The sequence below is a fragment of the Apostichopus japonicus genome, chromosome 14 (assembly GCF_037975245.1).
Source record: "Apostichopus japonicus isolate 1M-3 chromosome 14, ASM3797524v1, whole genome shotgun sequence".
Lineage (NCBI taxonomy): Eukaryota > Metazoa > Echinodermata > Holothuroidea > Aspidochirotida > Stichopodidae > Apostichopus > Apostichopus japonicus.
The window spans coordinates 18,963,698-18,991,176 of NC_092574.1; the positions used below are offsets into that span (position 1 = coordinate 18,963,698).

The window sequence follows — 27,479 nt, forward strand, 5'->3', positions numbered from 1 at the left end:
CACCTGGGTTGGATTAAGACATGATTACGGAATACATTTATAGCGTAAATTAACTGAGGAAACGCTCCCATACACCGCTGAGGCTATCTGCTAAGCCACCAGATAAAACCCACAGCATTCGCTAACCTCCTATCCGGTATATTATTTTTCATATTTTATAGTATGTTGCATTTCACGTATACAAGCAATATAACACTATGAGTAACTTATACTGTATGCAATATATAATATGGTTAGCACCCATGATAGTTTTTAAGTGTTTTTGAGATAATTATATATTTCAGTGGAGTTTTAAGACATACATATATGGTGCTAAGCCCGTGTGCTAAGCTGCTATTCATGTTGTTGTTATAACCATGTTACCCACTATACCTCAAGTTCTAATTTAGTAGTTATGTACATATTATGTTATGTACACAACACTAGTCTGCATAGCGATCACTTGAGAACGTAATTTCAATGTTACCATTGGCCCGTAACCAATCGAGCAGGAAACTGCAGTAAATACTATAAACGAAACTGGTTTTCAAACGGTTTCAATTAATTATCAGGTTCATATGTGTTGCTACGTAAGGTTGGTGCATGTCTTAATTGCTCGTTGAATGGGTAAGGGAGAGAAGGATGGGGAGTATTCGCTCTATACGCTATTTGGGCAGGGTGCCCGGGATTAAGCTGGATTGGGTTATGTTTCTATATGAGAATATAAGTATGTACTAAATGTATACTAGTTCCAGGTCAGATTAAGTGATATAAACACTAGCTTGAGCACCACTCTACCAAGCTAACCCCACCCCTAGCCCCCTCCAATTGCTGACATATATGGGACATTATCGCCCGTTATTAATGCATCGCACTTATATAAATTATAACATAATTTCGTGCAATTTGGCATCGATATTTATTGAGGCAGCGGAGTTACGTTACTGAGTGAGATTGTCAATTCTCAGTACAGGCGATTATAACTGATGTCTTCTGCACTGTCGTCTATTTAAATGACCTATTGGTATCTCCCTAAACTTCTAAACTATTCTTATCAAAGAACATTCTCCATAATGTGATTATAATAATTAGAATTCAGCGTGCACTGCATGCCTTATACGTTGGCATAAAGGTAATAAAAGGCTTTGTTTTGAAAGTTTGATGTGATTCCCCTGTTAGGAATATGTAGTTGCGTCCATTGTTACTTGAACAACGCCCTATTTATAAGAAACCTTCTTATTTTAGCATATTGTGAAATCATGACTGTGTCTTCACTATTGCGCTATTTGAAAACATTGAAATGAACATTTCACTTGACGTGTTGATTACCTTTCTTTTATATTAATGGCTGTTTAGTTTCCAACGAATCTTCATAACACAGGGTCAATGCCAACGACAAAGTTTTGCAGCGGCGATGTATTCTTGTGGCTGGTAATCTCCGACCCTATAAAGCTCAGTCCCGAAGCTGCTGTTGTATTGTAGTACTGACATTACCCCCCACTGGTGGATCCCGCTCCTCTATTGCGGCCCATGGGCAGCGATCATGGGGGGACAGGGGAACATGTCCCCCCCCCCCCCAATAATTTAGGTGGGGGATATAGTATCTAATATCCCCCAATATTTGGGGGCATAGTTTTTTGTGTTGCTATAAATAGAAAATAATGCGTGAGATTATTTATCCAAATCATATTTGGCGGGGGCTAAACCTTCATCCAACACATGCTGCATGAGGTAAATGACTCTTCGTGGTCGTTTCTGTGACCTGTGACCGTATAGCAGTTGTCACTCATGATTGTTATCATAATGTCTGTACATCTCTTGTGTATGAGTGTAAGTACGTACAATCGTATACAGCGACGTAGCCAGAAATTTGAATGGGGGGAAACATTTTGCGATTGATATGGGGGGAGGGGTCATTTAAATTCTGAACAAATAATGGGCTTAAAACCTTGAAAAGTGGGGCTGACGGGTATTGCGTGCCGTTGCGTAGTATTACCTACGAAAGCAATGATCCACAGGAGATGCGATCAGGTCGAACATGATGTGTGACTGGTGACACTCTTGAAAAAGGTTATGGATGAAAAAACTATTGGGAAAAACTTGGTTCTCAGGCAAAAGTGTACATCTGATTGGTCATTTTCAAGTCCGAGAAGTGCCATTTCCGGTGATCTGGGGGGGGGGGGGGCTATCAAACCAGAGATTTTCTTGTACGCTGCGCGCCAACCAATGGTGGCGCTCCGCTTTGATAGTAATTCGCGCCCCCCGGTTAGAAAATCCTGGATACGCGCCTGTACCAAAGCAATGTCCCCCCCCCCAATATTTTAAACAAATCGCCGCCCCTGTTGCCGCCTGCTACATTGTTGCATGAAAATACAGAGGGAGGAAGCGAAACTCAAAGAACATCGGCAAGACCACTCTCTAAAATTGGCTAACCGACTTTAATTGATTTTTTTCGTGATTGGATTTATTCTTACGTCATTAAACGGTAATGGTCTTCACTTTATTTTGTCTTTTAGACAGCACTGTATACGTGTGCCTAAAACGAAGATTTCTGAACCAAAGGCAAAGACCCTCGTAGATATTAGCTTTTTCTTTAGACACAACCTGATTCTTGAAGCTAAATTATTATATTCGGTCTTTTATTTCCATCGTTATTAATAAGACGAAATAAGAAACGATCTTCAATAATATATCATGAATGGATATTAATCCTTTATTAATCAGATGATATAAGAAACACGATTGGATAAGATATCATATGTGGATATTGATCACGTGAACTTTATAACTGGATTCAATAAACATAATATCCAGTATAGGATCATGAATTGCTCGGATCGGTTTCTTATCTGCTGGTCTTGGAAACAAATTAATGAAACAATAGGTGTCATATGCCAACAGAGATTAGAAATTATGACATGCCATGTATACTTAATTTATGTTCGCTGCTTAGGTGTCGTTCTCTGTTGGGTTACTGTAATTCAATGTAAATTGACTCAATGACATTGTTGTCTCACGCATAAAGTTTCAACAAAGGACAAGTTCTATTTATAAGTCATTTGGAAATACCCAGTTGCTAAAACAATTGTTAGTGCAAAAGTGCAAAGTTAAATGATAGCAATGAGTTAAATGATAGCAAGCAAAACACATCGCTGTCTATCTACCATTATATCTCATTCATCAAACAAAATGTTTACTTAGCGTGTTTTGTTTAATATCTGGCTATAGGGTTGTAAAAAGGAATGCATGATATTAAATAATGCTTTTGACATTTTGACTCAACTAATGCACAACTTATGAATAGGGAAGCAATATCTTATAATTTTGAAGAGCGCTTCTCTCAAATGTTCAAGATTACTCATAAAGATTTCCCATTCATGGTGTGAACACCTTAGTACTGCTACGGTACCTCATTAACATAGATCTAAACCCCTGTTGGTTGGTGACCCCAACTTTCACCTTGATAATCCTGGGGACCTTCCACCCCCCAAGGGGTGGATGTTTTAGTCTGGAGAAGGGGTAACCCCCTCCTATTTAAAAATTAATATATTTTTAAGAGTGCTTATTTACAACAAAAAAACGGTGTTATATTTTGCAACTTTGAGCTAATTATGTTGAATTTTTTTGTCCATATCACCTCATCAAATTGGACCAAATATATCTCTAACAGCCTACGAGGGAGAGGGTGGGAGAAAACAATGGCCGTACCACACCACTTAGACAATGAAGTACGACGTCCTCCTCCGCTTACGCCGTCCCACCCCGCCCCTCTCCTCTCTCTTTCTACAAACGGAAACCAGAAGATCACATTATGACAACGCACTGTCTAGTTGCATCATTAATTTTAAAACTTTATGAATGAATATGATAATGCAGTGATTAATTTATCACACAATTGACACATGCCCCCGAAGCTAAAGATAAACAAACTTGAACCTATATATTCGCTGCAAATGCCATCAAAATGAAGCAGGAATGGTCGATGTTGCACCTCCTATATATCCATCCCGAGTTACCACTACCAGCGGTTTGGTCGAGTTAGTAGCTCATCACTTCGTATTAACTTGTACAATGCACGATAATTTCACACTTAACGTGTTTTTTAAGCAATATATGCACGAAGGATACGAAACTAGACTGTTCTAATAGACGTTGTGGAGGTACCCTCTCACCTGTCGAAAATCAGTAGTAAACCAAGCATCAATTTTCTTGCAGGTTGCCAATCAATGTGCGACGTCGTAGGTCGTAAACTTACACAATGCGTCGACTCTTTAGTATGTTAGATGTTAAATATTTCAAGTTAGACATATCAGGAAGCAGAAGCATACTTCTGTATCTATCTCTATCAGACAAAATGCTTGCTGTTTATATTACTATGTATTTACTTGAAAGATGAAAAAGCGCAGGTTATATGGCATATGAAAACATATCTTCAAGTTCCAAATGACCTTTAAACCCAGTTGCAACTGATTTTAATGACGTCAGTCGCATCTTTCCCAATGGGAACCGTGAAAGTCGTGTGTCTGTCCTCATGTCGTTCACTCGTTGGTGTCCACGTGCCAGGGTATATGAACTGCTCGAGCGCCGACTTGACCATTTTTACAATATCTTCTCGCTGCCCAAAGCCCCTGTCTCCATCAATTTTAGCAGCTGCTGCCACGATGTCAGTAAATGAAAAGAGATAACTCGAAGCAATACTAGGATCTACTCCTCTTGCTCCAGATCGCTTCTCGATCTTCGTCCGTGAGAGCCGCTTTCGTTCGGTGCCTACCAAGAAATGTTGAGGTGTCTTGACTTTTGGAGATTTAAACATAACCCCCCACGTTGGTTGAGGCTCGAATAGCATCTGAAGACTGAACCCCCCGTTTCTCCCTGGCTTGTCTAATCGGGATAAAGTCTCTGTCGCGTATGCACTCATTTTCCTCAGGTTATCACCAAGAGCTCCTTGTAACATGTTGTTATACGGGTTGGTAGGGTCAAGCAGCAGTGGACGCTGGTGTAAAATGTCCGCTGGGATGTCGGTCCTTCGATAGTATCTCGTCCAAACTATGTTTAAGTTGTGCGACTGTTTTACCATCGTCAGGAATTGACGAAACCCTTGCAGGATATCCCTACTTCCACGACGTTCCTCTTCCTCAGCAGCCCATGCACCAAGGTACTCCATGATAGAGGAGCGACCAAAGGAAAACCCAGGAATCCCAATTGTGATACTCCAAAACTTGGCGAGCCTCGACAAGGAATGGGAAAATGCTGAATGATTTCGCTCGAAAGCTACAGCTCCTTCGGACAGTGACGTGCTGAAATCCATATAGTTTCCTCGTCTGTTGTTCCTCAGATGTTGCAGCGTGTTGGCAACCTGCACGCCTATCTCATCAGTTTCCCCAGAGTAGCCGTTTGAATACAAGAAATTTCTAGCAGGTAACAAATCCACGTCGAATCCTTTCACGGTCAGAGACAACCCCAGAGGACTCTGTTTGCAATCTTCATCAATATTCATGGTTATGACGTCATCAAGCTTTTGTTTGAATTCACTAAACGGTGGCATCTCGTCATTGAGATAAATGATGACATCGATATCCATTTTGAACCAGAGTGATGTCTTTTTGGTCAAGCTACCGAGTGGTCGGATACGATCGATGGAGAACTGAGATCCCAAGTGTCGATGTAAAACATCTTGGATGAGTTTCGTGGCTTCTCCTGCTTTCTCCAAGATACCAGAGGACGGAGCCAGCGAATCAGCGTACTGCTTAAGTTGAATGCTCAAAGACATATCTGTTTGATACGAAAACAAAAACAAAGCAAACAATAAATTAATAGTAAATTGAAAACATTGCCAAGACTCCCATCGATCTTACAGGATCTATAGATATGTTTTTATTATTCATACTATGGAAGGAAACATCCATGACAGAGAAAAGAAGCACAATATTAATAACTTCAAAACATGTCAATCATATGTTTGAAACTGAAAAGGTTTATAGGCCTACATGCAGTCTTTTAAATTCTGATCGATGAGGTAGAGTTTCACATAAATATCCCAGACTGAAATAATATTTTGGCCTCTAGCTTTGATCTTGTTCATATTTTTACACTTTCAGATCCTACAGTTAACAAATTCAACTCCGATTAATAACGAAAAAATATCAGTATTTAAAAATTGATGAAAACGACATGAACACTCGTTCCATGACAAAGCCTTGAGGGAATGCTTTAGTTTGATTGATTGTCATGTTATTGGATGAATATTGAAAAAGTGCCTAAAATGCACTACACGTTATAAGCTCTTTTCATTCAAATTTATGTTTACAGAGATTTCCATCGCGAACATGAGTATCGGGTACCAAACGTGAAATATGTCCGTACTCGTATGCATGCTTGCATGTACTCGCCCTAGTCAAAAATTTGTACTAATACTACCGACAGTTAAGAAATTTATTATAAATGCTTGTGCAAAATTAAGTCCTCCGATTTGTACTCTGCAATAGCTCTCGTAGACAGGGTACTCATCCAGTTTCGATTGCCTGTTGTAGATTCATATGACAGACATGAACTGAATGAATTAAGAATAAAGAAAGTCAACTCACCGAGTTCAATCGTTAAATATCACGCCCGAATAATTTTCAGCTAAAGGAAATTCCTTTTCAATTTCTCGTGTCCCTGTAAATTTCTAGACAACTTGTTTTAATGGCGTAAGAATGTAATCGTTTATGTTACTCGATACAATCCAATTGCTTGCCAAAAAAACAATGATGATATCCTCACCGAACTGCCTTAATTAATTGTCATAAAATTTGATTACATCCCGCGAAGATTATCATTGTCTCATCCATATCAAATCATAACAAACAGGGACTGTACGCATTGCGACATTTAGGAATACCCAATTTTGAAATAGAACTGCACGTGCAAAGTTCAATCATTTAATTTTGTGAATAATTGCAGACATAAGTTTTTCTATAAACAGTGCGATCGAAAGATTGTCACACTTCATCGGGGGCGTTGCCTATGCTTCGGGACGGTGATGCAAAAAAAGGTCTGAAAATACACATTTGAACCCGTTAAATTCGTCATTTTCATAATATCTTTTGCATAGTGATCTAACTGATCAAATATGAGATGACAATTACACAATGTTATAACGAAATGGTCTGACAAGAAACCTATCCGCTGACAGTGAATGCAAAGTCTTTTTTTTTTTTTTTTTTTATGAAAACCATGTTTGTGTAGGAAGGGGACGTGAATCTATACCTCTCCCTCTCGCTATTTCTATATAATTATTGTTTTCCTCCAAATATTTTTCAGTTTATACTAAATGGCCAGGACGACTCTTATGTTCAACACAATATTGAGCATGCACATAAACCATTTTGAAGGTTATGACAAAGTTTAGCAGAAATAGACTTGAAAAGAATTTACATTTCAAAGATCTGCATTACATGGTGAAAAATTATAGTCTGATATGTACACAATAGATGTTTGTTCACATTTCTTGTACACGTCTTTGTACATGTCCATGTTCCTCAGAAGTTGAAAAGTTTGTTGAAATACTAAGAAAGATTGCAAGTAAAATGTGCATTTCATCTTGAAGGGAAAAAAGACATTCAAATAATGCATTTTGTGGAACAGAATGTCCAGATGATCCATTTTGCTCGAAAGTTTTGAGGTAACGTTTCGGTTTTCGCCTTCAAAAAATGTCCCACCGCCCAATGGAAGTTTGTGCATCCCTTCCCCTTCTCGCTAGAATGAGGCCTCTTCAATCGATTCTGGTCTAGTCAACCGCATACATCATCTTTGTTGAAATAAGTATATGATAAAATCATTTAATAAAACACAATGTTCTGTTATTTATTAGTCCAAGGCAGGTTTATTTGACGGACAAAAAAACTAATCGTGATATCCACATATCATGATAGCAATATATGACAAGCTTCACCAAATAATTTCGCATATTAAACCAATGGCGGAAATTTAACACAATCTTAATACACCAACGAAGGAAACCTAAAAATAACCAATTACTGAAACTTCAGTATGCAAAGTTCAGTGATAGCAAAAATAACTGATAAATTGTCTTTGTCTGTTAAGAATGATAAGGAGGTTACAAGAAACACGACACCATTCCTTAGGCAGGAACAAACAGGGTAAATACGGACACATCGATCCACATTCGTCAATATGAACAATATTATTTATATATAAAAACTACAAAGCATGAATATTTAGCAGATCCGAAAGGTTAATCGATCCTTCAGATTGGCTTAGAGTGTGCAACGTCATTGTTATATCACTCTGCAGTAGGGGAGTTGCTGCTATTCTCAAAATAGAAGAGTAGTTGCTCTTTTCAGTACATTAGCATACACAATACATTGACTCAACATCTATCCTCAATAACTTCAATCACAAAACTCAACATTTTAAGTCTAAGCGTAACATCATCATATGAGTTCCAATTTCTATGGTTTTACTTTATACAATTACGAAGATTATTTACCTTCTTTGTATTGGCTTTGAAAATGCTTGGTTTCTGTGGGAAATGTTCAATCTAAGAATATGGAAGTTTTAAACACGACTTCATACTGTCGTTGGATTCAGTGTTATCACTGTAGGCTTACATTCATTTTGAAAATATTACAAGACAGAAAAGAGAAAGTGCAACTAACGCCTAGTACTTATATCATGGCCATTGGGATTTTACGATGGACCTTTGATTTTACATTAAAGAGTTTGGGAGATGGATGAGTGGTAGGGTGATGTTAGAGTGACAGGAAAGATATCAATTCGGCGATTTGGGCCCAATAGAAATCCTGGTCATGATGTTTTTAATCGAGAAATTCTCATGAGATCACCACCTTGCACTAAAATATGACAAAAATTGATACAATAGGCATTTGAACGAAAAGTAATCTACTGTACTGAAAATAACCAGAAACTGGAGGAACGGTTATCAACACACTTTCCACTCTCCTCTACGGCAATCACCATCACTGGCATTTTATTTGACTTTGCTAAAAAGTTAGAACAAAATATATAATTGAACGTCTGACTTTCATGCTTGAGGTTTTTCGCTACTTTACAAAACGATTCGAATAGACAAGTGCAAGTTAGGAATGTTATTTAAAGATAAATGAGTAAAATAATTTTCTTTCACTAAAATTAACAAGGAACACTTGTTGACGAATCATAATTCGACATCTACGGCTGTATTATCACAAACCTTTTGCCACATTCCGTTTTAATATATTCAAAAGCAAACTTAGCAAATTCTTTATATCGATTTAGGCCAAAATATGGTGATATTTTCGGACCTGGAAGCTCCATCAACCTTAAACATCGCAGGAACACTTCCATTGCGTTCAGCTTCATTCAGTTCTGTCAAAGTTCGTTTAGCAGAGTGACTCAACAGGTGGTATTGGTCGTGTGAAACTCCTTTGAAGAAGTTATCGTGCGGGTTAGAAGGGTCAAGCAGTAGTGGTCGCTGCTTTATTATTTTCTGTGGAATGTCGGCTATAGAGTAGAAATCATCCCAATAGACGCAAATACTCTGTGGTTGTTCAACCATGTTAAGGAATCTTCTAAACGCGTTGAGAAGATCCTGACTTCCATGAGACTCTTCATTTTCCGCAGCACGTGCCCCGAGATATTCCATGATGGAGGATTTTCCTTTCAAATTGAACGGATGTTGATTTCCCCAGTACTTTGCTAAGCGAGACATAGCGTGTGAAAAGGCACTGTGTTTCTTCTCAAAGGCAACTGCACACTCTGACACAGAAGTACTGAAGTCCCGTTTCTTATCTACGTTTGGACCTGCAATGTGTTTCAGATAATAAAGGACATTTGCCAGTTGGTTTTCCGCCACCGTGTTACCTTCCCTGACGTATTTATTGACCATATTCACTGTTGGGATTACATCAACGTCAACCCCGTTCACTTTTAGCTTAAAGGCATGCGAACCCTCTTGAACGTTACTGTACGATCTTCTCAAAGTCTGTACCATTTTTCTCTTGGCACTTGTAAATGGAGGCATTTCATCATTTAAGAAAACATGCAAATCTACATCCATCTTTAATCCAAGAGAAGTTTTCTTGGCATAACTTCCCAGAGGTACTACGCGGGCAACAGAGAGACCATGCGTGTCTTGAAGCACACGTTGTATCATATCAGTTGCTTGACCAGCTTTGTCAAGCATATCTTGGTTTGGCGCCAAGCCGTCCGCAAACTTACGTAAATACTTGCTCAATGACATGATGATTGGAGTATATCCTACGGAGACAACGCAGATAGAATTATTTTATTTTATTTTATTTAAGGACTCATGCATGTGATTTTGCCGGTTTATATTCTGTATCCACTGATATTAATGAGTACGTGATAATTTACAAACTGTTCACACTTTCCGCTGCGGCGTCTGAAGTCTGTTCCCACCAGGGTTATGGGATAAACGCATGTAGGATTTATATAAATATAAAATGATAATTACCATACGGCTTAAAACAGACATGAACTGAATAAATAAAGAAGAAAAAAGAAAGTCAACTTACTGAATTAAATCATTAAATATTTAAGCTGTTTTCCTTCAAATTTATGTTTACAGAGGTTTCCATCGCAAACATGACTATCGGGTACCAAACGTGAAATATGTTCGTACTCGTATGCATGCTTGCATGTACTCGCTCTCGTCCAAAATTTGTACTCATACTACCGACAATAAATAAATTTATTATAAATGCTTGTGCGAAATTAAGTTCCCCGATTTGTACTCTGACTGACGAATTGCTCTCGTAAACAGAGTATTCATCCAGTTTCGATTGCCTGTGGTAGATGCATATGACAGACATGAACTAAATAAATTAAGAATAAAGTAAGTCAACTTACCGAGTTCAATCTTTAATTATCAAGTCCGAATAATTTTCAGGTAAAAGGAAAATTCCTCTCCAATTTCTCGTGTCCTTTTAAATGGTTGTTTTAATGTGGGTAAGAATTTATCGTTTATGTTATTCAATACAACCCAATTGCTTGCCAAAGAACCAATGATGATATTCTCACCGAACTCTCTTAATTAATAGTCATAAATTTGATTACAACCAGCGAAGATTATCATTGTCTCATCCATAGCAAATCATAACAAACAGGGACTATACGCATTGCGACATTTGGGAATACCCAATTTTGAAATCGCACTATGCAAAGTTCAATCATTTAATTTGTGAATAACTGCAGACATAATTTTTTTCTATAAACAGTGCGATCGAAGGATTGTCACACTTCATCGGGGGCGTTGCCCATGCTTCGGGACGGTGATGTAAAAAAAGGTTTGCAAATACACATTTAAACCCGTAAAATTCGTCATTTTCATAATATCTTTTGCATAGTGATCTAACTGATCAAATATGCGATGACAATTACACAATGGTATAACGAAATGGTCTGAATCGAAACCTATCCGCTAATAGTGAATGCAAAGTCTTTTCCTTTCATGAAATCCATGTTTGTGTATGAAGGGGACGTGAATCAAGACCTCTTCCTCTCGCTATTTCTATATAATTATTGAGTTTTCCCCCAAATATTTCGCAGTTTTTACGAAATGGGCAGGACGACTCTTATGTTCAACACAATATTGAGCATGCACATAGACCATTTTGAAGGTTATGACAAAGTTTAGCAGAAATAGACTTGAAAAGAATTTACATTTAAAAGATCTGCATTACAGTGTGAAAATTATATGATACGTACACAGTAGATGTTTGTTCATGTTTCTTGTACACGTCTTTGTACATGTCCATGCTCCTCAGAAGTTGAGAAGTTTGTTGAAATACTAAGAAAGATTGCAATTAAAATGTGTATTCCATCTTGAAGGGAAAAAGACATTCAAATAATGAATTTTGTGGAACAGAATGTTCAGATGATCCATTTTGTCGGAAAGTTTTGAGGTAACTTAAAAAATGTCCCACTGCCTAATGGAAGTTTGTGCATCCCGTCCCCTTCTCGCTCGAATGAGGCCTCTTCAATCGCATCTGGTTTAGTCAAACCGCATACATCATTTTTGTTGAAATAATTATATATGGTAAAATCAATTAATAAAACACAATGTACTGTTATATATTAGTCCAAGGCAGGTTTATTTTGACGGACAAGAAAGCAATTCGTGATATCGACATAGCATAATAGGTTGGGAGGTAAGGCCATACGTCAAGTTTTAATAGGTCAGAGTTAGAGATACAAATGGTCGGAGAATTAGTATACAACCCGTCAATTTAATGATTGGTACTACCAAAATATGGACAGTGTATGCATTTTACTATTCAAGCACTATATATATATATATATATATATATATATATATATATATATATATATATACATACATATTATTATGCTAATTTGTAAACGTAGAGCACAATCAGTGCAGTTCTAAGCTACGGTCGAGTAACCTCACCGAATGTCATATAAATTAGTTTTCAAGGAGCGGCTCGGTCTCTTCTCCCAGTGGCACCAACCTGTACGTCACGCCACGTAAAACAACTATGTCTGCCTAACATTTACAAAACCCACCTTTTCCGTTCCGGCCTTTCTTCACCATGCCATCCACGCTGTGTGTGACTTTCTCTTAACTCTCTTTTGGATACCATTCTTCTGGACTTGTCATTTACCTTACCTGGTCCTGTTCTCTTCCGGAACTGTTATTTACGTAAAGCGCCTTCCGGAAGCTTCCAGCCACACCCGCACTACGGTTACTTAATCAACACCGACTACCCTGGGATTTGACACCCCGACGGAGAGCCCAGCGGTAGCCGAGTTACCTTGCGTGCGCGCTAAGTTAACTTTAAGTATTAAGGTATGTAATGTATTTATGCTAAGTTATGTATTTTTGTTACCAAGAGACACGTATTAGATTCATTTTAGAAACAAAACCTCTCTATCCTACTTTATTATGTTCGTTTCCCAAACGGAAGCAGGACACTTCGCCCAACAACCATTTCGCCCAACTGCCATTTCGCCCAACCTTACCATTTCGCCCAACCAGCCTGGTCATTTCGCCCAACCAGCCTGGTCATTTCGCCCAACCAGCCTGGTCATTTCGCCCAACCAGCCTGGTCATTTCGCCCAACCAGTCTGGTCATTTCGCCCAACCTTGATTAAATATGATATTTCAAAAGGAAACGTTCGGGAATTGTTAACGTTACAGGATACGAACCGAATATTAAGGAATCTTGAGGATGGATCAGTGTTTTAGGGGTTAGGTTTGATAGGTTTGATATAGTAAACGTTCGGGAATTGTTAACGTTACGGGATACGAACCGAGCATTAAGGAAACTTGAAGTCTTGGTTAAATTGATTACATATGTGATTACATATGTGGTTACATTGATAAAGTGGTTACATTGATTAAATATAGTAATTCAATATTACGGACGGGTTTTATATATTTTTTTTTAAATTTAATAATTGTTAGTCAGTGGGATGGATCAGTGTTTTAGGGGTTAGGTTTCCTAACAAAGCACTTCCCTCGGCGCCACAGGCCTCACAAAATATTTAACAGAAACACCGTGATAGTCAGTTACAGCTGTACGAAAAATTTAAAGTCTATAATAAAATCCCATAATTCAAAGATCACCAAGCAGACTAGCAATTCGACCCACTCCAATATGGGACCGACAGTAGCGAATCCTTTCATTTAAAAAGATGGCTTGTGACCCTGCAGTCGTTGAAACTGATTCCCAAGTAAAAGGTGTCTGAGGTTCCTCACTACAACATTACGACACTATGTCAAAAACTCACTATTTACCCGATTTTGTTTAAGTCTTAGACCGCCATTTTCATATATAATATATTCACCAACATGTCTTGTTTTCGAAATTATCCATCCTTTGATGAAGGCAAATCGCTCTCTTTATAGGAGAAAATAAGTCAACAAATTTAGCAAACGTACATGAAGTTACGTCAATTCAGAGATAACACTTATATCGCAAGAGTGCGATATCCAATTAAGAAGAATCAACTTCAAACCTGTAACATAAATGGAAAGATATTTTGTGAAAAGTTTCTTGTGGTTTGACTGTTTGGAATAACACTGGTAAAAAACACTACCTCCACTTCTTTATACTCTTTGATTAGCTATTGTCACTCCTTTGGTCCAGTGAGGTCAAAATTGCTACAGCAGTGACGAAGAAAGTGATCAAAAAGTGTGGGATGTGATTTGGGAGGCGTTGATTGCCCTGACGAATTATAAGTTATTATATATAAGCTATATATATATTATTATTATAAGTTATACAGTTATCCAAATCAGAAGTTGCTTTCATCATATAACTACTAGCTTATCTTCGAATTTTACCTTTCGAAAGTTCAAAATATCAACTTTTTCCTAACAAAATTCTGAAAGTTTTAAATAAAAGGTTCGACTTGTTCTTCATTTTTATCTTCAAATTTGGACTTTCAACTTTATCTGACCTTTTTCCTCAGACTTTTGACCTTTCAGACATTTTGGAATCAAAATTTCAACTCTTAACGCAAACGTCTGTACTGTTAGTTTTTATAATTTAGTAATTTCTCGAGCTGCTTCGATATGAAAATTCGAAAAATAGAGACAAGTCGAAAATTCGTCATATTATTCCGAAGTTTTGTCAATTTTGTCTCAAACTTCTCCTGACATTGAGATTTTACCGACGTTTCAACATTTTGACGGAGTATATATCTTTCTCTTTTTAAAACGTCGACATTTTATTGTGAAAACTAAATTTTCCATTTTGGATTTTGTTTAAACCAAATTTTAACATAAACTGTCGATATTTTAACTTTTCAAACTCATTAATTTCTAAACTGGTCTGAGTCACAGTTAATGCAGCGATATTGTATCACCTCCAATCAGGTTTCGCCTGCAAACCACGAGTTTAACAAGTGATAAAATGGCCAAAATGTATTTAATATTAACTATTAAGTTTATCAATTTAATGCCCATAATAATAGTTCTATGGGTTTGTGAAGTTTACCTTAAACATATAGAAAGCTACAAGAAAACGTATGATGGCTAGACCTAAATGCCTATGCATGTGGAGCTTCTTGTAACGAGAATAATGCAATCTTTTAAAGTTCATTTACTTCGTTGTGGTGCTTATTTTTCTTCTTATTTGCTCGATTTCTCATGATCGGAAAAGAAACAATCAAGGGAGAAGATTCAGGCTGGCTTTCGATATCCATACCACAGAGTTTACTTATAATGTACTTATATGCTTTAGTAATACAACATTCTTCATCGTCATACGTAAAAACCTCCTCAGCACTGTCAGTCTCATCGTCACTGGCACATTCACCAATGGTCTCACTTGCCTGATGGAGACACCAATCGAAACTAACAACAATTACATCTTCCGTGCAACCCCGTGAAATTGGTATGTAGATTGAAACATCACGTTCGTCGTGCTCGTCCGCCGAATCAAACCAATCACCACCAATGAAGTCTTCCATGTTCGATAGCATAAACCGCGTATCCGATTGATCGTTACAATGGCTGATTTTTTTACCTCTCTCTTTGACCTGATCAGAAATCGCACACATGAAGGACGTGAGCATGCGGAAGAATGGTTTGACTTTTGTTTTTACTTTCGTCGGTTCTGCAGTCTGAGAATGGATCTTTATCGATGGCATGTGCAAGTCCATTTTCTTGAAGCCGAGAACAAAGAAATCAGGATTTTTCTTTCCTTCGTCAAAAAGATATTGAAATCTTGATAAAGGAAAGAATATCTCTTTAACGGTAAACGACTGGTCTACTTGGTCCCCGTTGTATTCTGCTTTCTTCAAATGACGAAGTGTATTATTAGCAAACAGTTTAATTTGTTCGAGGTATTGAACGACCTTCGGGCTGAGTAGGTTGTTAAATGGATTGGTGGGATCAATTAAATATGGAAGTTTGTTCAGAATATCAAGAGGGATCCTTTTCTTTCTGTAGTATCGTTCCCAAAAAATTTCTTGTTCATTGATTTTTCTAACTATGAAAAGAAATGTGCGAAATCCCTGTATGATATTTTGTCTTGGTTCTAGTTTAGTCTCTTCGGCGGCTTTAACTGCAAGTAACTCCATAATTGTAGAACGACCCGGACAGAATCCCTTTAGCGGAACAGTCATTACCCAATATTTGGCTAGCCGACAAAGTGAATGTGTGAAGGAATCCTGCTCTTTAAGAAAACCTACAGCCGCTTCTGATAAACTAGAACTGAATTCTTTATGTCGCAGCTTACTGTTAGAGTTTAAACACTCCAAGGCATTATTAACCTGAATCTTTGTTCCTTCTCTATCATTATAATCACAATAATAATTATAACAATTTGGAACAAAATTCGTCGCTGGAAGCAAGTCGATAGAGAACTCACCGTATTCAAACATTACAGCGTGCTCGGTCACTTTGCAATTCTTATTGTAATTTGACTTTACAAAACACTTTAGTGTTTCGATGATGTTATCGAAAGGAGGGATGACGTCATCGAAATATACAACAATATCAATGTCCATATCAATCCATACGGACGTTTTCTTGCCAATACTACCCAAGACTTCAAGTCGATTAAATGTCGACCTGCCGTTAAAGTAATCTTCCAGTCCCTTTCGTATTTGACTTGTGCACATGTCTACTCTTTTTTTAGTAGATTCACTCGGTGCAAGCTCTTGGGCAAAATTCCTTAATCTCGTCTGTAGATCCATTGACAAATATCTACATAAACAAATGCAAAAGTAAATTTTAAAATAGACGTTTTGTATTCGTACTTGGTGTTTCACGCATCGACATTAAGTTTGCTCTTTGACGATATGATTATGCATTATATAGATTCAGGCCCGTAGCAATGTTGGACACGGGGATGTAACCCGGATCCCATGCAGACTTATGTTCGCCCCTACCCATATAACTTGTTATTGCCCGTTGATATCATAATTCCTGGTTACTGATTTCCAGAAACTGTCAAATGTATGATGCAAACTATAATAGTTACTAACGTTCCATAACGTTTTTTTTTAGGTTCATGCCCCTACCTCACCCCAAGCCGGGATATTAAGAACCTGCGCCACACCTCCCCCCCCCCCGGTCACATTTCAAATCATGTGCACGCCACTGTAGAATATAGCTTACTTAACTACATGTACGGCATATGCTCCTTATAGCCGGGATATTAAGAACCTGCGCCACCCTCAATATTACGTCAAGATGACAATTATGAAAGAGTATAGCCAAACTTATTCACGCATGTATGCAGTGTAACAAATTTCACGAGTATTTTCATTTTACGTTATCTTTTCAGAAAGGTATATATGAAAGTTTCGTTCAGTAATATTTATTTGTTTGTTTTTAAGCAGATGAACTCACCAGTGATGGTCCAGATCATGAAATCTTGAAGATGATAACGTTGGTTGTAGTCTTGGGCCAATATACACAACGCTGGCTTTTATTCCTGCCACAGTTGTCTAACAATATAATAGTACTACCATTATATTGTTAGACAACTTTGTTCAACTTTGTTTGACTGATTCGACTAATGCGGTTAAGTCTACATCAACTCACATCTGCATGGGAGACGTAAACAAAGAAAAATCAATGTATATTAGTGACTAAATATGATATATGGTGGCGATAAACTTGTGTTTCATATTTTATTATTCGAGCAAGGTACAATGGCTGGGAATTCCATGTGTTAAATTAAGAAATGACCTTTGACTGATTTCGTCAGTGTTAGCAAACAGGCTTGGATTTATGATTCCCTTATTGTTTGTATAAAACCTACAAAATATTGACAGTGCTCTCCAAGCTGGTCGTATATTAGAGAGTGAATAGTAGTCACAGGAGACTAAAACGAAATGATAACGCATATAGTTCATATTCACATCATAGCCGAATGTGGGTCTGTATAGGGTTGTTGATATTAGGTAAACTATGATCACACGAGTTCACACGAGATGGGGAGCTTTCATCAAAAATACAAAAAGCAATATAATTCCTTTTTAGTTTTATTTCCATTCAATAACTCTATAGTTACAGTTGAGCAACACGCAGGAGTCTAAACTGCTATAGCCATCGCTGGAAGTTATGAACACTTACAATATATTTCTGCTTCCTATTCATATCACATTTTCTGTGAGAATCGATCGGCTTCGAGATGAATACCTTTGTTGATTTCTGCTTCCTAGCTCCCCTCATACACCCCGTCAGGGATATATAACATTTTCTGTGAGAGTCGATCGGCTTCGAGATGAGTACATTTGTTGAGACCCAGTGACATGCGCTCAGGGGGTGGCGGGTGGGGTTATCCCGACACCCGGTCGTCAGTCGGGGGTGATGCTTCAGTTGGAGAAGGTTTGAGCCAATACTACGGTTGTACCCATCCCCACCCCTCCTTACCCCAACGCACCATTATTTCAACCACACAAAGTATTTGCTGGCAAAACCTTGCGTTAGGAGCTACTTGTACATACCAAAAGTTTGTTTTAAATATGATGTATCACGATGCACCAATTGACTTCTACCCCGTACAACCCTGTACATAGGTGTCGGCTCCAGTGAACACGGCAGCACCCAATCTTTATATAATTAAAAAAATTCATTCGCATCTGGTCCTCCCATAAGGAAAGAGTTAGCACAGAGTTAGAGTTATATATATCTGAGAATAACTCAGACCACACCATTCAATTGGGGTTCTTTTTTCTCTTGAGGAGGACCCCCAGCCCTTCCTACAAAGGATATTTGCGAATTTCAATTTAAAGTCGGCTTGGTATTGATTGCTTCAAGAACTTCTGGTTTCCCCTTTCCTGCCCACCACCCGTCCCTCCCCATTCCCTCCCTTCCAATTTCTATCAGAAGAAACGATAAATGAATAACAATAAGTATTTATAAATAAATAAAAATTGCAGCACGTATACTGTGTGTTGCCGTACGGCGCAATAGAAATCGAGGATTCCCCATTACGTGAGTAAACGTCATTGCATTACAGAGGGAATGTCCAACATTGAGATCATTGCAAAATTCCTCTGTTTGAACAGATGCTTGCAAAATCGATTATGGATAACAACATTACACACTTCTGTACTAACTACGTGTGTCCTCATGTTTAACACTGGCTTTATACTGCAAATACTGGCATCGAAGCCTCGCAGTATGAAATGTATTTGCTAGATATTCGTATCATACTGTTAACTGTAAATCACACTCACGGTCAGCCTGTACAGTCAACCTGTATAACAAAGACAGAGATTAGCACACGAGTCGATCAGCTTGGGTCGCATTTGTGTACCGCCCAATCAATAACCAACCAAATATTCAATAATCAGGCAGAACATTTTAAAGACGCTTGAGCGACCACGGATGTGGGAGAAGCCCGCAAGAGTTATGGCTTACAAATTTCAACTTACAACTTTCCCCACGCTTTATGAAGGGTAAAGGACACAATATCAAATGTCCCCAGGTTTGTGACCGACTCGTGTAGGCGCTTGGCCTATCAGGCTCATAATGACTCGTGTATTTCATAAAGGGAGCTCAAATGTTGTGCTACATGAGACTTGTAGTTTTTAATGTTTCATTCTCATCTGATCAACCCCTCGACGAGAAACAGAACTTTTCACCTGGGTTGTAATAAGCCATGATTATAGATTACGCTTATAGCGTAAATTAAATAAGGACCGCTCCCATACACCGCTGAGGCTATCTGCTAAGCCACCAGATAAAGCACGCAGCATTCGCTAACCTCCTTTCCAGTATATTGCATTTGATACTTTTATAGTATATTGCATTTCACGTATATAAGTAATATAACACTATGAGTAACTTATACTGTGTATTCAATATATAATATGGTTAGCAATGGCATACATGATAGTTTTCAAGTGTTTTTGTGATAATTATATATTTCATAGGAGTTTTGAAACATACATATATGGTGCTAAGCCTGTGTGCTAAGCTGCTATTCATGTTGTTGTTATAACCATGTTACCCATTATACCTCAAGTTCTAGTTGGATTGGGTTGGGTTTCTATATGAGTATACGTATGTACTAAATGTATAATTATAGTTCCAGGTCAGATTAAGTGATATAAACACTAGCTTCAGGACCACTCTACCAAGCTAACCCCTCCCCTAGCACCCAGCCCCCCCCCCCCAATTGCTGACATATATGAGACATTATCGCCCGTTATTAATGCATTGTACTTATAGAAATTATGACATAATTTCGTGCCATTTGGCATCGATATTTATTGAGGCAGAGGAGTTACGTTACTGAGTGAAATTGTCGATTCTCAGTACAAGCGATTATAACTGATGTCTTCTGCACTGTCGTCTATTTAAATGAACTATTGGTATCTTCCTAAATTCTAAACTATTCTTATCGAACAACATTCTCCATAAGGTGATTATAATAATTATAATTCAGCGTGCACTGCATGCCTTATAAATTGGCATAAAGGTAATAAAAGGCTTTGTTTTGAAAGTTAGATGTGATTCCCCTGTTAGGAATATGTTGTTGCGTCCATTGTTACTTGAACAACTCATATAAAACGCCCTATTTATAAGAAACCTTATTTTTAGCATAATTGTGATATCATGAATGTGTCTTTACTATTGCGCTATTTGAGAACATTGAAATGAACATTTCACTTGACGTGTTGATCACCTTTCTTTTATGTAATAGCTGTTTCCAGTGAATCTTTATTACACAAGGTCAATGCCAACACGACAAAGTTTTGCAGTGGCGACGTATTCTTGTGGCTGGCAAGACTCCGACCCTATATAAAGCCCAGTCCCGAAGCTGCTGTTGTATTGTAGTACTGACATTACTCCCCACTGGTGGATCCCGCTCCTCTATTGCTATGGCTGTTTAGTTTCCAAAGAATCTTTATAACACAAGGTTAATGCCAACACGACAAAGTTTTGCAGTGGCGACGTATTCTTGTGGCTGGCAAGACTCCGACCCTATATAAAGCCCAGTCCCGAAGCTGCTGTTGTATTGTAGTACTGACATTACTCCCCACTGGTGGATCCCGCTCCTCTATTGCCGCCCGCTACATTGTTGCATGAAAACACAGAGGGAAGAAGCGAAACTCAAAGAACGTCGGCAAGACCACTCTCTAAAATTGACTAACCGACTTGAATTGACTTTATTCGTGATTGGATTTATTCTTACGTCATTAAACGGTAATGTTCTTCACTTGTTTTTGTCTTTTAGACAGCACTGTGTTCGTGTGCCTAAAACGACGAAGATTTCTGAACCAAAGGTTAAGATTAGACACAACCTGATTCTTTAAGCTAAATCATTATATTCGGTCAATTATTTCCATCGTTATTAATCAGACGAAATAAGAAACATGAGGAGATTCAATCAGATATCATGGATGAATATTAATCCTTTTTTAATCAGATGATATAAGAAACACGATTGGATTGAATAAGATATCATATGTGGATATTGATCACATGAACTTTATAACTGGATTCAATAAACATAATATCCAGTATAGGATTATGAATATTTGTGGTCGGTTTCTTATCTGCTGGTCTTGGAAACAAATTGTTGAAACAATAGGTGTCATATGCGAACAAAGATTACAAATTATGACATGCCATGTATACTTAATGTTCGCTGCTTAGGTGTCGTTCTTTGTTTGGTTACTGTAATTCAATGTAAATTGACTCAATGACATTCTTGTCTCACGCATAAAGTTTCCTACCAAAGACAAGATATTTTTATAAGTCATTTGGAAATAGTTGCTAAAACAATTGTTAGTGCAAAAGTGCAAAGTTAAATGATAGCAATGAGTTAAATGATAGCAAGCAAACCCATCGCTGTCTATCTACCAATTATATCTCTATTCATCAAACAAAATGTTTTACTTAGCGTGTTTTGTTTAACATCTGGCTACAGGGTTGTAAAAAGGAAATCATGATATAAAATGATGCTTTAGACATTTTGACTCAACTTATGCACAACTTATGAATAGGGAAGCAATATCTTATGATTTTGCAGAGCGCTTCTTCAAATGTTCAAGATTACTCATAAGGATTTCCCATTCATGATGTGAACATCCTAGTATTGCTACCTCATTAACATAGATTTATACCCCTGTTGGTTGGTGACCCTAACTTTCACCTTCATCATCCTGGGGACCTTCCAACCCCCCCCCCATGGGTGGATGTTTTAGTCTGGAGAAGGGGTAACCCCCTCCTATTTAAAAATTAATATATATTAAAGAGTGCTTATTTACAAAAAAACGGTGTTATATTTTGCAACTTTTGAGTTAATTATGTTGAATTTTTTTGTCCATATCACCTCATTAAATTGGACCAAATATATCTCTAACAGCCCACGAGGGAGAGGGTGGGAGAAAACAATAGCCGTACCGCACCACTTAGACAATGAAGTACGACGCCCTCCTCCGCTTACGCCGTCCCACCCCGCCCCTCTCCTTTCTCTCTTTCTACAAACGGAAACCAGAAGATCACATTATGACAACGCACTGTCTAGTTGCATCATTAATTTTAAAACTTTAGGCATGAATATTACAATGCAGTGATTAATTGATCACACAATTAACACATGCCCCCGAAGCTAAAGATAAACAAACTTGAACCTATATATTCGCTGCAAATGCCATCAAAATGAAGCAGGAATGGTCGATGTTGCACCTCCTATATATCCATCCCGAGTTACCACTACCAGCGGTTTGTTCGAGTTAGCAGCTCATCACTTCATATTAAGTTGTACATTGCACGATGAGTTTACACTTAACGCGTTTTGTAAACAATATAAACATTAAGGTTACGAAAACTAGACTGTTCTCATATACGTTGTGGAGGTACCATTTCACCTGCCGAAAATCAGTAGTAAACTAAGCATCAATTTTCTTGCAGTTTGCCCAAGCAATTTGCAACGTCATAGGAGTAAACTTACACAATACGTCGACTCTTTAGTAGGTTAGATTTTAAATATTTGAAGTTAGACATATCAGGAAGCAGAAGCATACTTCTGTATCTATCTCTATCAGACGAAATGCTTGCTCTCCATATTACTTTGTATTTACTTGAAAGATAAAAAAGCGCAGGTTATATGGCATATGAAAACATATCTTCATGTTCCAAACGACCTTTAAACCCAGTTGCAACTGATTTTAATGACGTCATTCGCATCTTTGCCAATGGGAATCGTGAAAGTCGTGTGTTTGTCCTCATGTCGTTCACTCGATGATGACCATGTACCAGAGGATATGAACTGCGCGAGCTCCGACTTGACCTTTTCTGCAATATCTTCTCCTTGCCCGTGGCCCCTGTCTCCATCGATTTTAGCAGCTGCTGCAACGATGTCAGTAAATGAAAAGAGATAACTCGAAGCAATATTCGAATCTACTCCTCTTGCTCCAGATCGGTTGTCGATCTTCGGCCATGAGAGCCGCTCTCGCTCAGTGCCTACCAAGAAATTTTGAGGTGTCTTGACTTTCGGCCGAGATTTAAACATAACCTCCCACGTTGGTTGAGGTTCGAATAGCATCTTAAGACTAAACCCTTCGTTCCTCTCTGACTTGCCTAATCGGGATAAAGTCTCCGTTGCGTATGCACTCATTTGCCTCAGGTTATCACCAAGAGCTCCTTGTAACATGTTGTTATACGGGTTGGTAGGGTCAAGCAGCAGTGGACGCTGGTGTAAAATGTCCGCTGGGATGTCGGTCCTTCGATAGTATCTCGTCCAAACTATGTTTAAGTTGTGCGACTGTTTTATCATCGTCAGGAATCGACGAAACCCTTGCAGAATATCCCTACTTCCACGACGTTCCTCTTCCTCAGCAGCCCACGCACCAAGGTACTCCATGATAGAGGAGCGACCAAAGGAAAATCCAGGAATCCCAATTGTAGTACTCCAAAGCTTGGCGAGCCTCGACAAGGAATGGGAAAATGCTGAATGATCTCGCTCGAAAGCTACAGCTCCTTCGGACAGTGACGTGCTGAAATCCATACAGTTTAGTGATCTGTTGTTCCTCAGATGTTCTAGCGTGTTGGCAACCTGCACGCCTATCTCATCAGTTTCCCCAGAGTAGCCGTTTGAATACAAGAAATTTCTAGCAGGTAACAAATCCACGTCGAATCTTTTCACGGTCAGAGACAACCCCAGAGGACTCTGTTTGCAATCTTCATCAATAATCATGGTTATGACGTCATCAAGCTTTTGCTTGAATTCACTAAACGGTGGCATCTCGTTATTGAGATAAATGATGACATCGATATCCATTTTGAACCAGAGTGATGTCTTTTTTGTCAAGCTACCGAGTGGTCGGATACGATCGATGGAGAACTGAGATCCCAAGTGTCGATGTAAAACATCTTGGATGAGCTTCGTGGCTTCTCCTGCCTTCTCCAAGATATCAGAGGACGGAGCCAGCGAATCAGCGTACTGCTTAAGTTGAATGCTCAAAGACATATCTGTTTGATACGAAAACAAAAACAAAGCAAACAATAAATCAATCGTATATTGAATACTTTGCCAAGACTCCATTGATCTTACAGGATCTATAGATACCTCTCTATAATTCATATTATGGAAGGAACATCCATGACAGAGAAAAGAAACACAATGTTAATAACTTCAAAACCTGTCAATCCTATGTTTAAAAATGAAAAGGGTTACAGGCCTACATGCAGTCTTTTAAATTGTGATCGAAACGGTAGAAATAAATATCCCAGATTGAAATAATTTTTCGGCCTCTAGCGTTGATCTTGTTCATATTTTTACACTTTCAGATCCTACAGTAAACAAATTCAACTCCGTTTGTTAAAGAAAAAATATCAGTATTTAAAAATTGATGAAAACGACACAATGAACACTCGTTCCATGACAAAGCCTTGATGGAATGCTTCAGTTTGATCAATTGTCATGTTATTTGATGAATATTGAAAAAGTGCCTAAAATACACTACACGATTTAAGCTGTTTTCATTCAAATTTATGTTTACAGAGGTTTCCATCGCAAACATGACTATCGGGTACCAAACGTGAAATATGTTCGTACTCGTATGCATGCTTGCATGTACTCGCTCTCGTCCAAAATTTGTACTCATACTACCGACAATAAATAAATTTATTATAAATGCTTGTGCGAAATTAAGTTCCCCGATTTGTACTCTGACTGACGAATTGCTCTCGTAAACAGAGTATTCATCCAGTTTCGATTGCCTGTGGTAGATGCATATGACAGACATGAACTAAATAAATTAAGAATAAAGTAAGTCAACTTACCGAGTTCAATCTTTAATTATCAAGTCCGAATAATATTCAGGTAAAAGGAAAATTCCTCTCCAATTTCTCGTGTCCTTTTAAATGGTTGTTTTAATGGGGGTAAGAATTTATCGTTTATGTTATTCAATACAACCCAATTGCTTGCCAAAGAACCAATGATGATATTCTCACCGAACTCTCTTAATTAATAGTCATATATTTGATTACATCACGCGAAGATTATCATTGTCTCATCCATAGCAAATAACAAAGAAACGAACAGGGGCTGTACGCATTGCGACACGCTGGGAATACCCAATTTTGAAATCGCACTGCATGTGCATAGTTCAATCATTTAATTTGTGAATAACTGCAGACATAATGTTTTCTATAAACAGTGCGACCGAAAGACTGCCACACTTCGACGGGACCGTTGCCTATGCTTCGGGAAGGTATGTAATAAAAACAAGTTTGAAAATACACATTTGAAGCCGTTAAATTCGTCATTTTCATACGATCTTCTGCATAGTGATCTAACTGATCAAATATGACATGACAATTGCACAATGGTATAACGACCTATCAGCTTAATAGTGAATGCAAAGTCTTTTCCTTTGATGAAAACCATGTTTGTGTATGTTTGTGTATATATCATTTTTGAGTTTTCCTCCAAATATTTCGCAGTTTATACGAAATAGGCAGGACGACTCTTATGTTCAGCACAATATTTGACATGCATATAGACCATTTTGAAGGTTATGACAAAGTTTAGCAAAAATAGACTTGAAAAGAATTTACATTTCAAAGATCTGCATTACATGGTGAAAAATTATAGTCTGATACGTACACAGTAGATGTTTGTTCATGTTTCTTGTACACGTCTTTGTACATGTCCATGCTCCTCAGAAGTTGGGAAGTTTGTTGAAATACTAAGAAAGATTGCAAGTAAAATGTGTATTCCATCTTGAAGGAAAAAAAGACATTCAAATAATGGATTTTGTGGAACAGAATGTTCAGATGATCCATTTTGTCGGAAAGTTTTGAGGTAACTTAAAAAATGTCCCACTGCCTAATGGAAGTTTGTGCATCCCGTCCCCTTCTCGCTCGAATGAGGCCTCTTCAATCGCTTCTGGTTTAGTCAAACCGCATACATCATCTTTGTTGAAATCAGTATATGACAAAATCATTTAATAAAACACAATCTTTTGTTATTTATTCGTCTAAGGCAGATTTATTTTGACAGACAAGAAAGCAAACCGTGATATCCACATATCATGAGAGCAATATATGACAAGCTTCACCAAATAATTTCGCATATTCAACCAATGGAGGAAATTTAACACAAGCTTAATACACCAACGAAAGAAACCTAAAAATAACCAATTACTGAAACTGCAGTATGCAAAGTTCAGTGATAGCAAACGTAACTGTTAAATTGTCTTTGTCTGTTTAGAATGATAACGAGATTACCAAAACAAAACACGACACCATCCCTCAGGCAGGAACAAACAGGGTAAATACGGACACATCGATCCACATTCGCCAATATGAACAATATTATTTTAAAAACTACAAAGCATGAATATTTAGCGGATCCGAAAGGTTAATCGATCCTTCAGATTGGCTTAGAGTGTGCAACGTCATTTGTTTGGGAGATAACACTCTGCAGTAGGGGAGTTGCTGCTATTCTCAAAATAGAGGAGTAGTTGCTCTTTTCAATACATTAGCATACACAATACATTGACTCAACATCTATCCTCAATAACTTCAATCACAAAACTCAACATTTTAAGTCTAAGCGTAACATCATCATATGAGTTCCAATTTCTATGGTTTTACTTTGTACAATTACGAAGATTATTTACCTTCTTTGTATTGGCTTTGAAAATGCTTGGTTTCTGTGGGAAATGTTCAATCTAAGAATATGGAAGTTATAAACACGACTTCATACTGTCGTTGGTTTCAGTGTTATCACTGCAGGCTTACATTCATTTTGAAAATATCACAAGACAGAAAGGAGAAAGTGCAACTAACGCCTAATACTTATATCATGGCCATTGGGATTTTACGATGGACCTTTGATTTTACATCAAAGAGTTTGGGAGATGGATGAGTGGTAGGGTAAGGTTAGAGTGATAGGAAAGATATCAATTCGGCGATTTGGGCCCAATAGAAATCCTGGTCATGATGTTTTTAATCGAGAAATTCTCATGAGATCACCACCTTGCACTTAAATATGACAAAATTTATACAATAGGCATTTGAACGAAAA

General features: G+C 37.9%; 3 protein-coding genes across 5 annotated transcripts; all 3 read right to left on the reverse strand.

Moving 5' to 3' along the window:
• Positions 1 to 2,661: 2,661 nt before the first annotated feature.
• Positions 2,662 to 17,702, reverse strand: LOC139980130 (cyclic AMP-AMP-AMP synthase-like). Of its 3 annotated transcripts, XR_011797456.1 has the most exons (3): positions 17,330 to 17,702; positions 10,852 to 16,681; positions 7,799 to 10,239 (listed from the first exon to the last, which is right to left on the reverse strand). XR_011797456.1 is itself a non-coding variant. In XM_071991553.1 (2 exons), the coding sequence occupies exon 2, from the start codon at positions 5,747 to 5,749 to the stop codon at positions 4,430 to 4,432; it is 1,320 nt and encodes a 439-aa protein (XP_071847654.1). In that variant the 5' UTR covers positions 5,750 to 5,751; positions 10,852 to 11,071; the 3' UTR covers positions 2,662 to 4,429. The 3 variants fall into 3 exon arrangements, 2 of the variants coding, with proteins under 2 accessions (XP_071847654.1, XP_071847653.1); XM_071991553.1 differs by lacking the exons at positions 7,799 to 10,239; positions 17,330 to 17,702 and adding an exon at positions 2,662 to 5,751 and having other exon boundaries at positions 10,852 to 11,071; XM_071991552.1 differs by lacking the exons at positions 7,799 to 10,239; positions 10,852 to 16,681; positions 17,330 to 17,702 and adding exons at positions 2,663 to 5,751; positions 6,564 to 6,788.
• On the reverse strand, positions 9,245 to 10,222 carry LOC139980090 (2'-5'-oligoadenylate synthase 2-like). The gene has a single exon (XM_071991466.1). It carries the CDS (start codon positions 10,220 to 10,222, stop codon positions 9,245 to 9,247), a length of 978 nt encoding a protein of 325 aa, XP_071847567.1.
• A 3,626-nt stretch (positions 17,703 to 21,328) lies between the features above and the next one.
• LOC139980137 (2'-5'-oligoadenylate synthase 1A-like) lies at positions 21,329 to 25,486 on the reverse strand. The gene is made up of 2 exons (XM_071991567.1): positions 25,229 to 25,486; positions 21,329 to 24,415 (listed from the first exon to the last, which is right to left on the reverse strand). The coding sequence occupies exon 2, from the start codon at positions 24,411 to 24,413 to the stop codon at positions 23,091 to 23,093; it is 1,323 nt and encodes a 440-aa protein (XP_071847668.1). The 5' UTR covers positions 24,414 to 24,415; positions 25,229 to 25,486; the 3' UTR covers positions 21,329 to 23,090.
• Between the last annotated feature and the right edge of the window lie 1,993 nt (positions 25,487 to 27,479).

Coding starts and splice junctions, on each gene's coding strand:
- LOC139980130 (XM_071991553.1), bottom strand. CDS start 5,749: ATGTCTTTGAGCATTCAACTTAAGCAGTACGCTGATTCGCTGGCTCCG.
- LOC139980090 (XM_071991466.1), bottom strand. CDS start 10,222: ATGTCATTGAGCAAGTATTTACGTAAGTTTGCGGACGGCTTGGCGCCA.
- LOC139980137 (XM_071991567.1), bottom strand. CDS start 24,413: ATGTCTTTGAGCATTCAACTTAAGCAGTACGCTGATTCGCTGGCTCCG.